At 53.0% G+C, this 12793-nt stretch overlaps 6 protein-coding genes across 6 annotated transcripts; 3 read left to right on the forward strand and 3 right to left on the reverse strand.

Moving 5' to 3' along the window:
* Window positions 1-734: 734 nt before the first annotated feature.
* M409DRAFT_19436 (uncharacterized protein) lies at window positions 735-1577 on the reverse strand (the record flags this gene model as incomplete). Its single annotated transcript, XM_033804933.1, has 1 exon — window positions 735-1577. One exon carries the CDS (start codon window positions 1575-1577, stop codon window positions 735-737), a length of 843 nt encoding a protein of 280 aa, XP_033671509.1.
* Window positions 1578-1825: 248 nt separating this feature from the next.
* Window positions 1826-2359, reverse strand: M409DRAFT_51629 (uncharacterized protein; the record flags this gene model as incomplete). The annotated part of the gene is made up of 1 exon (XM_033811855.1): window positions 1826-2359. The coding sequence occupies one exon, from the start codon at window positions 2357-2359 to the stop codon at window positions 1826-1828; it is 534 nt and encodes a 177-aa protein (XP_033671510.1).
* A 1459-nt stretch (window positions 2360-3818) lies between these two features.
* On the forward strand, window positions 3819-5110 carry M409DRAFT_51630 (uncharacterized protein; the record flags this gene model as incomplete). The annotated part of the gene is made up of 5 exons (XM_033811856.1): window positions 3819-3896; window positions 3947-4059; window positions 4119-4554; window positions 4629-4741; window positions 4843-5110. 5 exons carry the CDS (start codon window positions 3819-3821, stop codon window positions 5108-5110), a joined length of 1008 nt encoding a protein of 335 aa, XP_033671511.1.
* Window positions 5111-5651: 541 nt separating this feature from the next.
* On the forward strand, window positions 5652-7155 carry M409DRAFT_64293 (uncharacterized protein; the record flags this gene model as incomplete). The annotated part of the gene is made up of 5 exons (XM_033816009.1): window positions 5652-5964; window positions 6018-6459; window positions 6514-6666; window positions 6721-6832; window positions 6889-7155. 5 exons carry the CDS (start codon window positions 5652-5654, stop codon window positions 7153-7155), a joined length of 1287 nt encoding a protein of 428 aa, XP_033671512.1.
* A 2414-nt stretch (window positions 7156-9569) lies between these two features.
* On the reverse strand, window positions 9570-11322 carry M409DRAFT_64294 (uncharacterized protein; the record flags this gene model as incomplete). The annotated part of the gene is made up of 4 exons (XM_033816010.1): window positions 9570-9867; window positions 9920-10150; window positions 10206-11088; window positions 11289-11322. 4 exons carry the CDS (start codon window positions 11320-11322, stop codon window positions 9570-9572), a joined length of 1446 nt encoding a protein of 481 aa, XP_033671513.1.
* Window positions 11323-11918: 596 nt separating this feature from the next.
* M409DRAFT_51633 (uncharacterized protein) lies at window positions 11919-12773 on the forward strand (the record flags this gene model as incomplete). Its single annotated transcript, XM_033811857.1, has 1 exon — window positions 11919-12773. The coding sequence occupies one exon, from the start codon at window positions 11919-11921 to the stop codon at window positions 12771-12773; it is 855 nt and encodes a 284-aa protein (XP_033671514.1).
* Between the last annotated feature and the right edge of the window lie 20 nt (window positions 12774-12793).

Here is a 12793-nt window from a genome sequence, read left to right on the forward strand (position 1 = left end):
ACCCAGTACGCTGAACGAATGAATTTCCCGAGAACATCCAGAGCAAGTTTGGCAAGACCATGTCATTTTCACGTCGGATGGGTTCCATAAGCGGTCGCTGCAGCAAGTGCCCTTGACCGAATCAGAAATTAGGTGGCCGGAAAACGATCCGCTGGTGCGTAGTGCAGGCTTCCTACGGCTGACATCGTAGAAAGTGTTGAAAGCCGCTTGCATCGACGAGCTGGTGTCTCAAGCAACCGAGTATGAGGACGCAGTGTGGTTGAACAGTTGGCAAAAGATTCCGGGATCGTGTAAGACTGAGGCTTCGTCCATTGGGGCGTAGAAGGAGTAGGAGAACGATTTACAGCTTGAGCCCGATGCGCACTGGGCCTGACACCGTGGGTGAGAGTGAGCAATGAAGCTACCCGATAAAGCCATTATGATACCACGTGACTGTTGCCAGCTAATGATGGTTGGCCATGCGAAGTATCTCTCCTCACTGCACACGAATGTCTCCTCGCCTGGGTGCTTTGATATGAGCTTGCAAGGCCGTGCTGCCACATTTGTGTCGGCGCAGAGCGTGGAACTTCGCAGACCATATGATAATGAGGAGCTGCTGTGACTCGGTGACGTGAAAAGACCAATTGCCGGAGAGGGTTTTCGAGGCCATGCCTCGTAGAATGCAGGCGGCATGCAAGCCCGACCCTGAACAGCCATGCAAGACTTGTCTTGGCATATGAAGTGCTCTCTGCTTTTTAGACAGCGCCGGAATGGCCTTGCGATGGTTTTGAAAGATTGCCTTCCACTTCAGATGTCGTATCTCGCATGCCCAAGACTCGCTTTGTCGCACGTACAATCCCAGCCCACTTGTCCTGGCTGGCCTTTGCCTGATAGTCCTCCAGAGTGTTGAGGCGAGGGAATGGCACATTGGGGACTTCTTTCCGAAGGAACTCGCACAACGGCACCCATCCATCTTTCAACTGAAATTCTAAAAGCTGCCCAGCAGGTACCGAATCTCGGACGAATTGGTTGTGGCGTGCATATGCCTCCTCAGCTTTGTCAAAGATGTCCTGTCGCTTGTTCGAGCCGATCCAGCCAGTGATGAACTTGAATGAGGTCGAGCCGGCGATGGTGCCAGTCAGGGGTTCGACAGTCTTGACGAATTGATGAGCCAACGGGCTACACCAGCTTCGTTTCTGCTCTGTCCAGCTTTTCAGCCAGGCGCTGGTGTCGCGCTCTACCAGAATGACTTTCGCATCGGGGTAAGCCGGGATCAGAGACCTGGCGTAATACGCAAACATATCGGTCACGACATCCCAATTTTGCATGATCTCGTCCCAGTCTTCCCGAGTGAAGGGCTTGCCGGTGTATGTGGGAAGTGTGTCAAAAGTTGCGTCGGCTGCTCGGTTGAAAATTTCCCAGTTGGGGTCTGACGGGACTTGGTTGCTGCCATGATGGACACGTTCGTAGCCAAGTATCCGAAGGGCTTCTCCTAAAGAGGCGGTACCGGTCCTCGGTGCTCCCATGCACAGGATTGGAGGCTTCCTAGATATGCTGACATCCTTTGCAGTTGTGGATGTTGCTTTGATTGCCGCCATGTTGTCCAATTCTTGAGATGCTACAATGTTAAAGGAAGGCAAAGACTCTCTACTGGCAATGACATTTGCACAGACGTGCACTTGCTGAAGTCTGCCCTTGGCCTTTGTACTATCGCCTCGTAGGCACGGCGAGGAATCTGCGGTGCTCACACGTAAAGGGATTCGGTTCCTTCAGCTCCTTTGCGCAGCTCGATACCCAGCACCATCCCCAATGAGCTTTCTTTGAGCATGTCGAAGACATGCGTCTTCTATATGACGCCACCGACGCCGCGCAACCCTTGCATCCTATAGCAATACCAGACTCCCTCGCGTCGCCGCCACTTCAAAACACCAAGTCCTTGCTTCCTCAGCTGGGTGGGAGCACCCGTCGTCTCGGTCAAAACATAGACATCAGCCCGATTACCAGAATCGGCAATATGAGCACAGGTGTCCAGCACGGAGATTTTGAGCCCGGGAAATCGTGCGGCAATCATTCGATGCGTCTGTAAGAAATCCTCCAAGCGCGATCCTCCAAACCATCCATCATAAGCGGCGGTGAAATCGGCATCGATCTGTGCCGCTATGGGTTGCACCGAGAACTCGCCTGTGCGGACATAATCCCATGAATCGACAAACGTCTTGGAGAGATCTTCTAGGATGAGTCCGGCTTGCGAGGGCAGCGGCCTTGGCACCAAGGTGCCTGGCACTTCGAACGCTGCGGTGAGGATATCCAGAGACGTCACTTGCCGCTTTTGGTCGGATTGGTGTGGCATGTGATCGATGACCATGGGTCGAGATTGCATTCTCATCAAGTCCTCGCTGACGTAAGTGCAAAGCTTGGATGTTGGTCATGCCACCTGCGACGACCTACCTCACGACAATTTTCTTGATCAGCATTTTCATCACAAGACTGGACACTGAACTGGATCCCGAATGTCTTGCGAATGAGATGAAGCGGCAATAAGCATCGACAAGATGCAGACGGAAGCATACGATAAGGAGCTTTTGCAAATGCTTCCTTCCTCGCGCCTCCTGCCAAGTTTGGCCTCGTATCCTCCATCAGGAGTTTAAATATACTTGCTTACAACCTTAGACTGACTACACTTCGTCCTCTCTGTCTTTGCGACCTCAACCACAACACATGGAGAGCAAAAAGGTGGCCAGAAATGCGTGTGCACCACCCTTCGACCCGGTCCAAATTCGTGCGTCTCATCGATCGGCAGTCACGGCCTCATTCGATGCGTGCAGAGCTGCAACGACGGGCCAGACACCTTCTCATCGAACGCCACATAAGGATGTCAAGGACAAATTGCCTCGAGGCCGCGGCTACTATTGTCCATTGACTTTTTGCCGCAGCCTTTTTGAGATTTGACTAATCAAAGCGACATAGGATCGGCCGTCAACGAAGCAGATGCCCAGGTTGTAAAGATGAGAAAGGCACATCGCATGTCAGGCAATTTGGCAACCTCCGCAGTCAAGCCTAGAGACGAGCAAGCGTCGACAGCGAAATAACAGCGTCCAACTGTGGCCTTTGTCGTGTTCATAAAGCCAGTGCGGTCGCACGACACGGCTGAGTGGTACTTCATATATGACTTCCCCTCAAGCTAGCAGCACGCTGGAAGGATCATCGCCAGCCTAACGCATACATATATGTGGTCTACGGTCGCTCCTCCTGGTTGTGTCTTTCTTCTCCGAGTTGATTTCCGAAACTGCTCTCAAGGCTTTCTTCAAGTCTGCTGCTGGATCCCTATCTCGCTCGACTACATCCCTCGTGGTCCTCAACGGCAGGCTCTGTGCATTGTGGGATATATTAAACATACACGCTGTCGTCACAACGCATTCGTCCTGCGGCCAGCTCACCTAACCTTGCGCCAAACATTTTCCATCCCACTTTCTCTCGGCGAAGGGGCAGTACGACGATCGGCTACTCATTCATCGAAGTACACTGTGTCCAAGTATCCTGACCGAGCAATGATGGCTCATGAATGTGGAAACGCTGCCAGTGGTACCTCACGTCGCTCTTGCAAGGTCGCCAGCACTACGCCTATACAAGGCTGTGTTCGTCCGCCATACTTCAGAGAAGCTCGCAAACGCAGCCACCACGAAGTGCCGAAATGGATAGCCATGCTCGCTGTGGTCGAGCCGAAGAAGAGACGACCGTCTTCGGTCTCTCAGCTCATCATCCGGAAACGTGGGTACACACAGCGGTAGGGTAGCCTTCACCTCCTCGTTTCCTGTCTCCATTTTTCGTCGCCGTTCAACATGGCAGACCCCATACTTGCTCTCGCTGCTCATCCCCACAGAGACTCTGCTATGAAACAGAACCGCATCGACTATGGAGTGAGTGCCGCAACCAAGCTCGAAAGATGTAACGCTGATTGATGGTATAGCGATTGCTGTTGTACGTTGCGAATATCGCTGTCGACTCGGGCAAAAAGGAACGGCCAACAATTGTCTGTCAACGATCTATCGCAAAATCTCGACTTCGAAGCACTTTTACTCTGTCAGTACCTCGGTCCAATCACATCGTGGTCATCCAAGTTGACGAGATCTTCTTTGCAGCAAGGGTCTTGCGAGACTTGGTGGCGTACAGTCTGGCTTGCAGCCACCCGGACGGCACATACAGCTCAAATGCGACAACAGTCCTTCTCGCACAGCCTGGCCGAGCATCTACGGTTGTGCGCAGTGTCCTGAACATGCTTCCATCGATGCAGTACTGGCCAGAGTATGTGCGCCAAGACAGAGAACAGGCTCCAACGAGCGGCTTTCCAATTGGCCATCAACGCCGACGAGGAAGGTTTCGCTTTTTGTACGACGCGATTCTGGTCGTCGACAAAATTGTGGCGACCGAGCAGAAGATCAGATGACAACAAGTCACTACGATTTCATCATGATATCTCTGTGTGGAGCATTGGAGCCGACGAAGAAGAAATGGAGAGATCTGATGGTAGCTGCTGGATTCGAGCTGCAGGTGGTTCGCATGTACGATGGTGACGAGGTAAGTCTCAACCAGTTCCTGTCGTCGATGACATACTGAAACTTGCAGAACACAGGGCGACAATCTTGTGATAGGGACACCAGCTTAGCGGAATCAACGATGCCGACGCCTTTACCAAGTGCAGGCAGTGTGACGTAGCACAAGATCTCCAAGACTCCAACTACCAAACGTGGGAGTCATACGTCAGGTATGTAGCTGACGACACTAATGCAGCGTTGGTCGACTTCTCGGCATTGATCGACGTCTTCTGCACACACCGTGCACACATCTGTGCGAGGCGGCGAACAGTTTCTCATGTGGCGCCTCGGTATGCTACCCTCGCATCGCCACCCAGCTTCAACGCCACATGACGACGTCGCCCCTTTGCCTTTCAACGAACGCGTTGGAAACCGCACCGTTGTGGTGGCCGGGCCGGACATGGCTGGCCTGGATGTTTTACAAAACGGCTGGACAACGAGAAAACGGATGTAACGGCGAATGCGTCGTTCCGCCAGAGCAATCGTCAAAATCCGGGGCACTGGACAACATCGTTCCAACCACGGACCACAGCGCGTGAACCACAGATCGTCACTCCGGGGAATGGCCAAACTTGAAAAGGAGCACGCTGTTCACATGTGCTGCCAGAACTCACCGAGCTGCCGAATAATACGATGTCAGTGATTGGACAGCCTTCTCCACCGAGGAAGTTTTCACTCCCCAGACTTTGCACGGTCGATATAAGGTTCCCCCCGGCCTTTCCCCCGCTGCTGATCACCTACCGACTCTCCACGCAGCGATCGAACAAGGCAACCCAAGACGGACGAGATGACCTATCGCGCGGCTGCCGGTGGGTTTCGGCTGCGATCTCAACCAGACGTGGCATCACTTCGATCTGAGGCTCATGTTTAACCACACATTGGCTTTGCGCCGGACTGTGTTCAAAGGCCAACAAGCACGCTCCGTTAAACGAGCAGGTTACGAAGCAGGTGGAGGAGGATGATGACTGAGTGTATAAGAATGGAGGTCCCAACGAGTGGGCGTGTGGGAGATTTCCCAGCAGCTGAAAAATTCCACACGACCTCCTCTCCCCTTGACATTCGCCCTCGTCTACTGCCACGATGAAGTTCTCTTCGCGAGTTGTCTCGGCTTCGGCCGCAGTCCTCCCCCTCGTCAACGCCTTCCCAGCCAAGTTGTACGATGTCATTGCCAATGACCCACAGATCGCTGCCCGCACCATCGAGCTTGCCAAGACCCTCCAGGGACGACAGACTGGTGCTGATGCTGCAACGGCGCTCTTCGAGCCAGTACCGCAATTCAACGCCGCTGATCAATACATCGATGTCAGCGAAGGCAGCGGACACGAATATGTGGCTCCTGGTCCAGATGACCTGAGAGGACCTTGCCCTGGCCTGAACGCAATGGCCAACCATGGTAAGAGTCGAAGAAGCAATCGCTAGCAAAGATTGTGTTAACAGTTACTGAAGGCTTCCTCCCCCACAACGGCTACGCAACCATCTCCCAGTACATCGATGCCACGACGACTGTCGTCGGCATGGGTCCGCAGCTCGCTGGTTTCCTCTCAATCCTTGGCGCCGCTATTGACGGAGACTTGACTGCATGGTCCATGGGCGGCACACCAAGCGTTGCTCAGGGCGGTCTGCTCGGCCCACTTGGTAACGGCCTCAGCGGCTCGCACAACAAGTACGAGAGCGATGCATCGCCCACTCGTCCAGATCTCTACGAGGCTGGCAACGACTACATCACCGAGACTGGCCAGTTCCAAGACCTGATCAACTACTGTCCAGGTGGCCAGGTGGATCTTGACTGCCTTACTGATTTCCGCTCGTACCGATTTGATCAGCAGATTGCCAACAACCCCTATTTCTTCAACGGACCTTTCTCCGGTGTTGCGGTGCAGCCTGCTGCGTAAGTTTTTATTACCTTCCTCGTGACCGTTGCAGTGTTTCTGATCTGTACTAGCTATACCTTCATCTTTCGCTACATGGCGAACCACTCTGCTGAGTACCCTGTCGGCTACCTCAGCTACGATACCATCGCCTCCTGGTTCGGTATCGAGGGGACCAACGGCAATTACAACGCCGTACAGGGCACCGAAAGAATCCCAGATAACTGGTAAGGCCTAGCGAACGTGTCATCCTCCAGGCTATTTCTGATCATTTGCTTCAGGTACCGCCGCGCTCAGGCCTACCCGTACGAGCTCGAGTACTTCATCAGCGACTTGATTAACGCAGCTGTATTGCACCCCAAATTCATCAACATTGGCGGCAACACCGGAACGGTAAGTTCGCTCAGACCCCCATCTCAGACGTTCTCCAGCCTCTAACATTCTAACAGGTCAACACATTCACCGGCGTCAGCGTCACCAACCTCACAGGCGGCCTCTTCAATCTCCAGACCCTTCTTGAAGGCAACAACCTTGGCTGCTTCATCTACCAGCTCTCCGCGCAGGCCAAGCCAGACGCCCTCCTTGGCGCTCTCGACACCCTCACCGACACCATTGGCAAGCTCATCGCTCCTCTCAGCTGTCCTCAGCTTGAGGCAATTGACGAAAGCCAGCTTGAGCAGTTCCCTGGTTACACCAAAAAGGCTGTCTACTCATAGACTTCTTCCCGAGGCTGTTGATGATACGATGAGAAAACGTGATGAATTGCATGAACAAAAATGAGATCCGTGAGAGACGGCTTTTTTGATGTATGAGTTAAATACCAGATCCATCTAGTTCAAGAGACGTGATACTTCTTCACACCACGTCCCCATGTTTTCGTCTGCCGTCACCTGCCCAAGGCGCAAGAAGTTTGCCGTGCAAGCCAAAGCTGCGTGAATCAGGCTACACGCGGAACCCAGTCCCGCGTAAAGGATCACCTACGTTTAAGGCGCCCACCTTGACATACCAAGCGAGCTTACTCGGTCTCCGTCTCGCATCCCTCCCAACCCGGAACATCAAATACCGTTCCTCTACTACTGGGAAGTTCCTCCCCCTCCACTTCAAACCTCAAATCCATACGAACGACTCCTCTGCGAACGGCCGCGGCTCCTCGCAACGCTACACAGAACCTTAAATTTAAAAGACGAATGGGGAAGGCACGTTGCTTGCTGGTCAAGTAAGGTTCACCGTCTATCTCACATGGGCCGCTCGTGAGACTCGTTAGGCGGTGGAGGCTATTTGCTAGTTGTGAGTTTTATGTGTGTTCTGGGCTTTGGGTTGGTCACGGGGTGTGTGTGTTGCATGGGGTTGGACACGTTGGTGACGGTGATTTGGATCAAAGTTGATTAGTGGTTCGTGTAGTTAGCACGGGTGCAGTTTGTGAAGGAAAGGTGGGTCGACATGCTTTTGAAACTGAGATTCGGTTTTCTGAGGTACTTTTTACAATAGGAAACTCCAGTCGGCTGTGCTCCTCTGATATTTCAGAGGTCCCTTGACAAGTGCAGGCGAGCTTACTCTCATCGCCTTGCTATGGAGCTTCTCCTCCTTCCGTGGTGATCTGGTCGCTGCACGACGCTATCTTCGAGAGTTTTGTGCACCCTGAACAATGCCGAAGGTCTTGGTCTGCTACCCCTCTTCATTGACAGTCACTTCTCGTCCAATATGTGCCATTGAGAGACACAGATCGCTTTCTCTCGTCATCCATAATCACACAATGTTGTGGTACCCCAGTCTCTCATCCTCCTGCAATTCGCAACTTCTTCCCGTGAGCCGTGAAGATCTCCGAGAGTGACTGCACGAACGTATCCCGCAAGTTCTGTGCCTTCTGATTGAGGCAAGCCACCATCTCCTCCTTGATCTCATTTGTGTACGTCGCCTCCTCCCATCCAGTTCCACCACCGTCCCAATCCCTCGTGATGTGTATGTCGATGACGAACTCAACTAAATCAGCCAAATAGTAAAGCCCTCCGAATTCCGTAGCATCGAAACAGCCTCCCCACGTCAAGTCGATGTCGATGTGCATCGAGAATATCTTGAGATTCGGAAGTTCGAGCCAGGAGTAGTCATGCATCAAGGGTCGAGCCGACCAGCCGCTGATACTGCTCCAAACTCGGTGGTTGAGGTTGGTCTCGAGGTGGAAGTATCGAACATGTGGTAGTGCGTGAAGCGGAATGGATGTCAGAGCCCGAGCGCATCCATATGGCGAGTGCAGTGACGTGACATCCCATCTGCGAGGCTCGCGAACACCGACTCGACAACGTTCGTAGAGGACCGCCACTGCTTCGTTGAAGATCTGCTTGTTGGTGGTGAGCATCTCAGTGTGTCCAGTGTAGTCAGTGACGGCTCGTGGCGGGACATCTTGGATGTTCCTGATGGAGCATGGTTTGAGCTGGCAAGTACTTCCCACCAGACGACCCTCCACGAGTTGCTCTTGATTTAGACAGAAGATGCTGGTCGCTTGTGACATTACCTCGCACGGCGCTGACGCGCTAGTTGTGTCTGTATCCCCACCAGCAGTGACGCTGGCAACTTGACGTTCTGTTGCCCTTGTAGAAACCGAAGGCACGATTCTGAACGGGTTAACGCCAGAGCAAGGGATCTTGATAGTTGGCTCTGGAATCAATATCTATTCGTAGATGCGGATTCTGATCTCAGCAGGAAGACGCAGGAATGCACATTGGTCGGTGCCATTCATTGCAGTATCGGTGTCGGCTGGGGGAGGGTGCGCATCCGCTTGCTGATTTGTTTGCTCGCCATCCATTGTGTTGGTGATGACGATCGGTTGGCGACGGCGCTTATTTTGTGGTTTGTGTGATGTGTTTGTCGTGTTGATGGAGAAAGTTGCGGCGTTCATGTTTGGTGGCTCGAGAGCAGAGGCGGTGACGTCGGCTTGTCTTGGCATCACATGCAAACGACGCAAGCGGAAGGCACCAACTCACTTCACTTGACTATTTCATTTGCCTTGCTTCAATACACTGGGTTCAAGAAGGGATCGTATTAGTTGCTCTAGTCATTTCGTCTGTATTATTGGGACTTCAATCGAGAACCCTTGCTTGTCATCCATTTTACCGCCCTGCTCCCACGACATCCTCTATACTTTCGGCTGAGGCGCCCGCTTACTCGCGGCTCTAACTCTACCACCGTATAGATAGAGCACATACGGTATCGGCGTGAAAGCACAAGCAATTGCCGCCAAGATCGTAAGGCTGTGATGCACTCCCAAGTTTTTGTACATCGGAATCGAGATCGTGACCATGCATCCACCGAGAATATATCGCACCAAAGTAATGGAGACGAGAGCCGATGCCGCGAATGAAACGAAGGTCTGAATGAGGTACGCGTAGGTTGAGATGAAGATGAGGAGGACGCTAAAGCCTAAGACGGCGGCGCTGTGAAATTGTTAGCTTGAGGCCTTCCGCCCTTGTTCATGAATTGACTCACGCAATCATTGGACTCCAGAAAGACACTGATGGATAAGCCGACCAGCCCATCCAGAACAGGCTTGCTGGCAAGAACGGTGCTCCGATCATTGCCCACCAGAGCATTGCTTCGGGGTCGGCATGGCTTTTGCCTTGCGCGACGGCCTTCATGTACTCCTTCTTCACCAGAATGCCGAAGAGAGGTGTTGCGAGTGTGGCAATGAAGAGCCCAACAGCGATGGCAATGAACATCCTAAGTAAACTGAGGTTAGCTCCTGGCTTAAAACGTAGTTTCGATTGGTACTTACAGGTACGAAGCACCTTCGTTGAAGCCATATGTTCCTCCGAAGACGAACGGCGCCGATGCGAAGAAAGAAAACATGACTATGTAGACCAGCGAAAGGTAGCCAGTGAACGCAATGACCAGAGGCTCCGTGAAGAGAATAAGAAAAGGCCTTGACAGAGCCTGAGCCAACTTCTGCCCGAGAGAAGTCGCTCCTGCAGCTTCAAGAGGTCCAACAAAATTGACATTCCCAGTTGCCGATCGCAAAGCCTTGGCCTTCCAAGCCAGAATGACTGGGGCACAGGTCTCGGGCATGAAGAGGACCATCAGGATGAGGAGCGCGCCCGCCATGCACAACGTGATCCACTCGCACCACCGCCAATCGATGCCTGAGTGTCCAACGTATCCCCCGACCACAGGACCCAACATGGGCCCGAGGAAGGCCATGCAGGCAAAGAACGGAAAGACTTTTCCTCGAGTCTGATGGTTGAAGATATCTCCCATCGTACCCCCGCTGGTCGTGAAGGGAGTGCCACCAAAGAGACCCGCGAGGAACCTGAACACCAACTGACCTCCAAGGTTCGGCGCTAAAGCAGCTCCCAAGATCCAGCAGCAGAATAGAGCCATCGTGATCATGTAGATTGGATTCCTGCCAAACGATTCTGACAATGGCCCAGCAAACGGCGCCCCAACGCCGAAGCCAATGAGGAAGAGTGCCGTCGCGAGTGATTCGGAGACATCGCTGACATGGAAGTGCTCAGAAGCCTGCGGTATCACGGGGGTGTCGATTGAGGAGCCAAAGCCGACGACGAAGCCAATGGCTGACAGGAAGGCTGTGACGATGGCTTTCTTGCTGGCTGGCCAGTTTTGTGGATTTTGCTGATCGTCAGGGCCGTCGAAGCTGACAACTAGGTGTTCATGTGCGTTCGTCGCGCCCTCTGGGGGAGTCGTTGGCTCTGTGGGGAGGGCCTGTTTCTCATGGTCTAAGTCCTGCTCTTTGGCTTCGTATCTGTTGCCATTGGATGCTTGCTGTTGTAGACGTCTTATCTGAAGTATCGACTGCATCGTGGTGTGCTTCTCGGCGTGGAGTTAGAGAATGGAGCCTCACGTAGCGTGTCTGCGTTTACACCACACCACTCCATCTTGGCCTCAATGCCTTATATACAGAGAAGAGGTCCCTTGAAACATTCTGCAGACATGAACCATGCTTGGAAATGAGCAGTGCTGCATTGTTCAGCGACGTGCTGATCATTGACATCGGACGACAGTATCAGCGGTACTCAGGGACAGCCAAACCACACGAGCGGTTGAATTGACAGCCCTAGACTGTCACACAGTCCGAAATGAAGGCTGTCTATCGTCTGGTCTGTGCTGAGTTCCGCCGTGAGTGGTCATTCAAGACCGCTATAGGGCGCGCTGGTGTGATTACTGAACAACTGCGCTAAGTATAGTGATCGCAGTACCGTAGATTCACAGGTCATGACGAGCGATACCACGCCTCTGAAGTGCGACTAAACTGTTCCTGGCATGTGGTCTTAGTCGCTATAGATAGCCGTCGTTCTTTGTGGAATCTTGTTATTGATATGTGGGTGAGGCAAAGTTTCGCTGCAGAAATCCACGATCAACACGTTTCGTAATCGGGCAAGTTGGAATAGGCTGTACCAGCTGCCAGACCAATATATAGAATACTCAAAAGGGCGATGAAGAAGCGTCATTGAGAGAATCATCGGCCTCCACAATGTCGACCTCGCAAAATCGATCCCTGAAATTGGAGCCTGTCTCCGGCAGTCAGCACGCCGTTCGGTTGACCATATCAAACCCGCCCATCAACCTCACCAACTCGGTACTTCTCGCAGAACTCCATGGATATCTCACCTATCTCGAGAGCAACCCGGACAAAGCGCCCAAGGTGGCCGTCATTTCAAGCGATCACGCCGACATTTGGGTATCTCACCTCGACCTCCATATCGTCAGTGCACAATACCCCTTGCCATCGAGTGAAGGCGAATCCGGTCATTTTCTCCACCTGCTAGGCCATATACTTCGACTTTTCAGGACGTTTCCTGTCTTGTTTGTCGCAGAGGTCAATGGTTTAGCCGTCGGCGGTGGCAATGAATTCGCTGTGAACATGGACATGCGTTTTGCTGGACCAGCGGCACGATTCGGGGTACCTGAAGTAGCAGGAGGCATTGTCCACGGCGGCGGACTGCAGAGTCTGACCAAGTTGATTGGGCCTGGGCGAGCATTGGAGATGATGACATCTTCTCGAGCCCTAACGGCTACAGAGGCAGAGAAGTATGGCCTTGTCAATCGCGCGTTCAGCACAGCGAACGAGCTCAGGAAATATGTCGACGCTCTCGCCGCGAGGATCGCCAAGTTTCCTCAAGGTGGTATCGCCGGCACGAAGCAGGGTGTACGAGAGTGCTTGGATGGCGTGGGCTCCGTGAACACGGACATGCAGCGTTTGGGACAGCTTGCTCATACTGGAGATGCTCAAGGCTCCATCAGCAAGTTGATCGAGTTTGGGGGAGATCAGTCGAAGGGTGACTTTGAGCTGGGGCTACCAGACACTGCGGATCAGCTTTGGGTCTGACTGTCGTATTCGCTGGGACT

Source organism: Zasmidium cellare (assembly GCF_010093935.1).
Source record: "Zasmidium cellare ATCC 36951 unplaced genomic scaffold M409scaffold_7, whole genome shotgun sequence".
In the NCBI taxonomy this organism is placed as follows: domain Eukaryota; kingdom Fungi; phylum Ascomycota; class Dothideomycetes; order Mycosphaerellales; family Mycosphaerellaceae; genus Zasmidium; species Zasmidium cellare.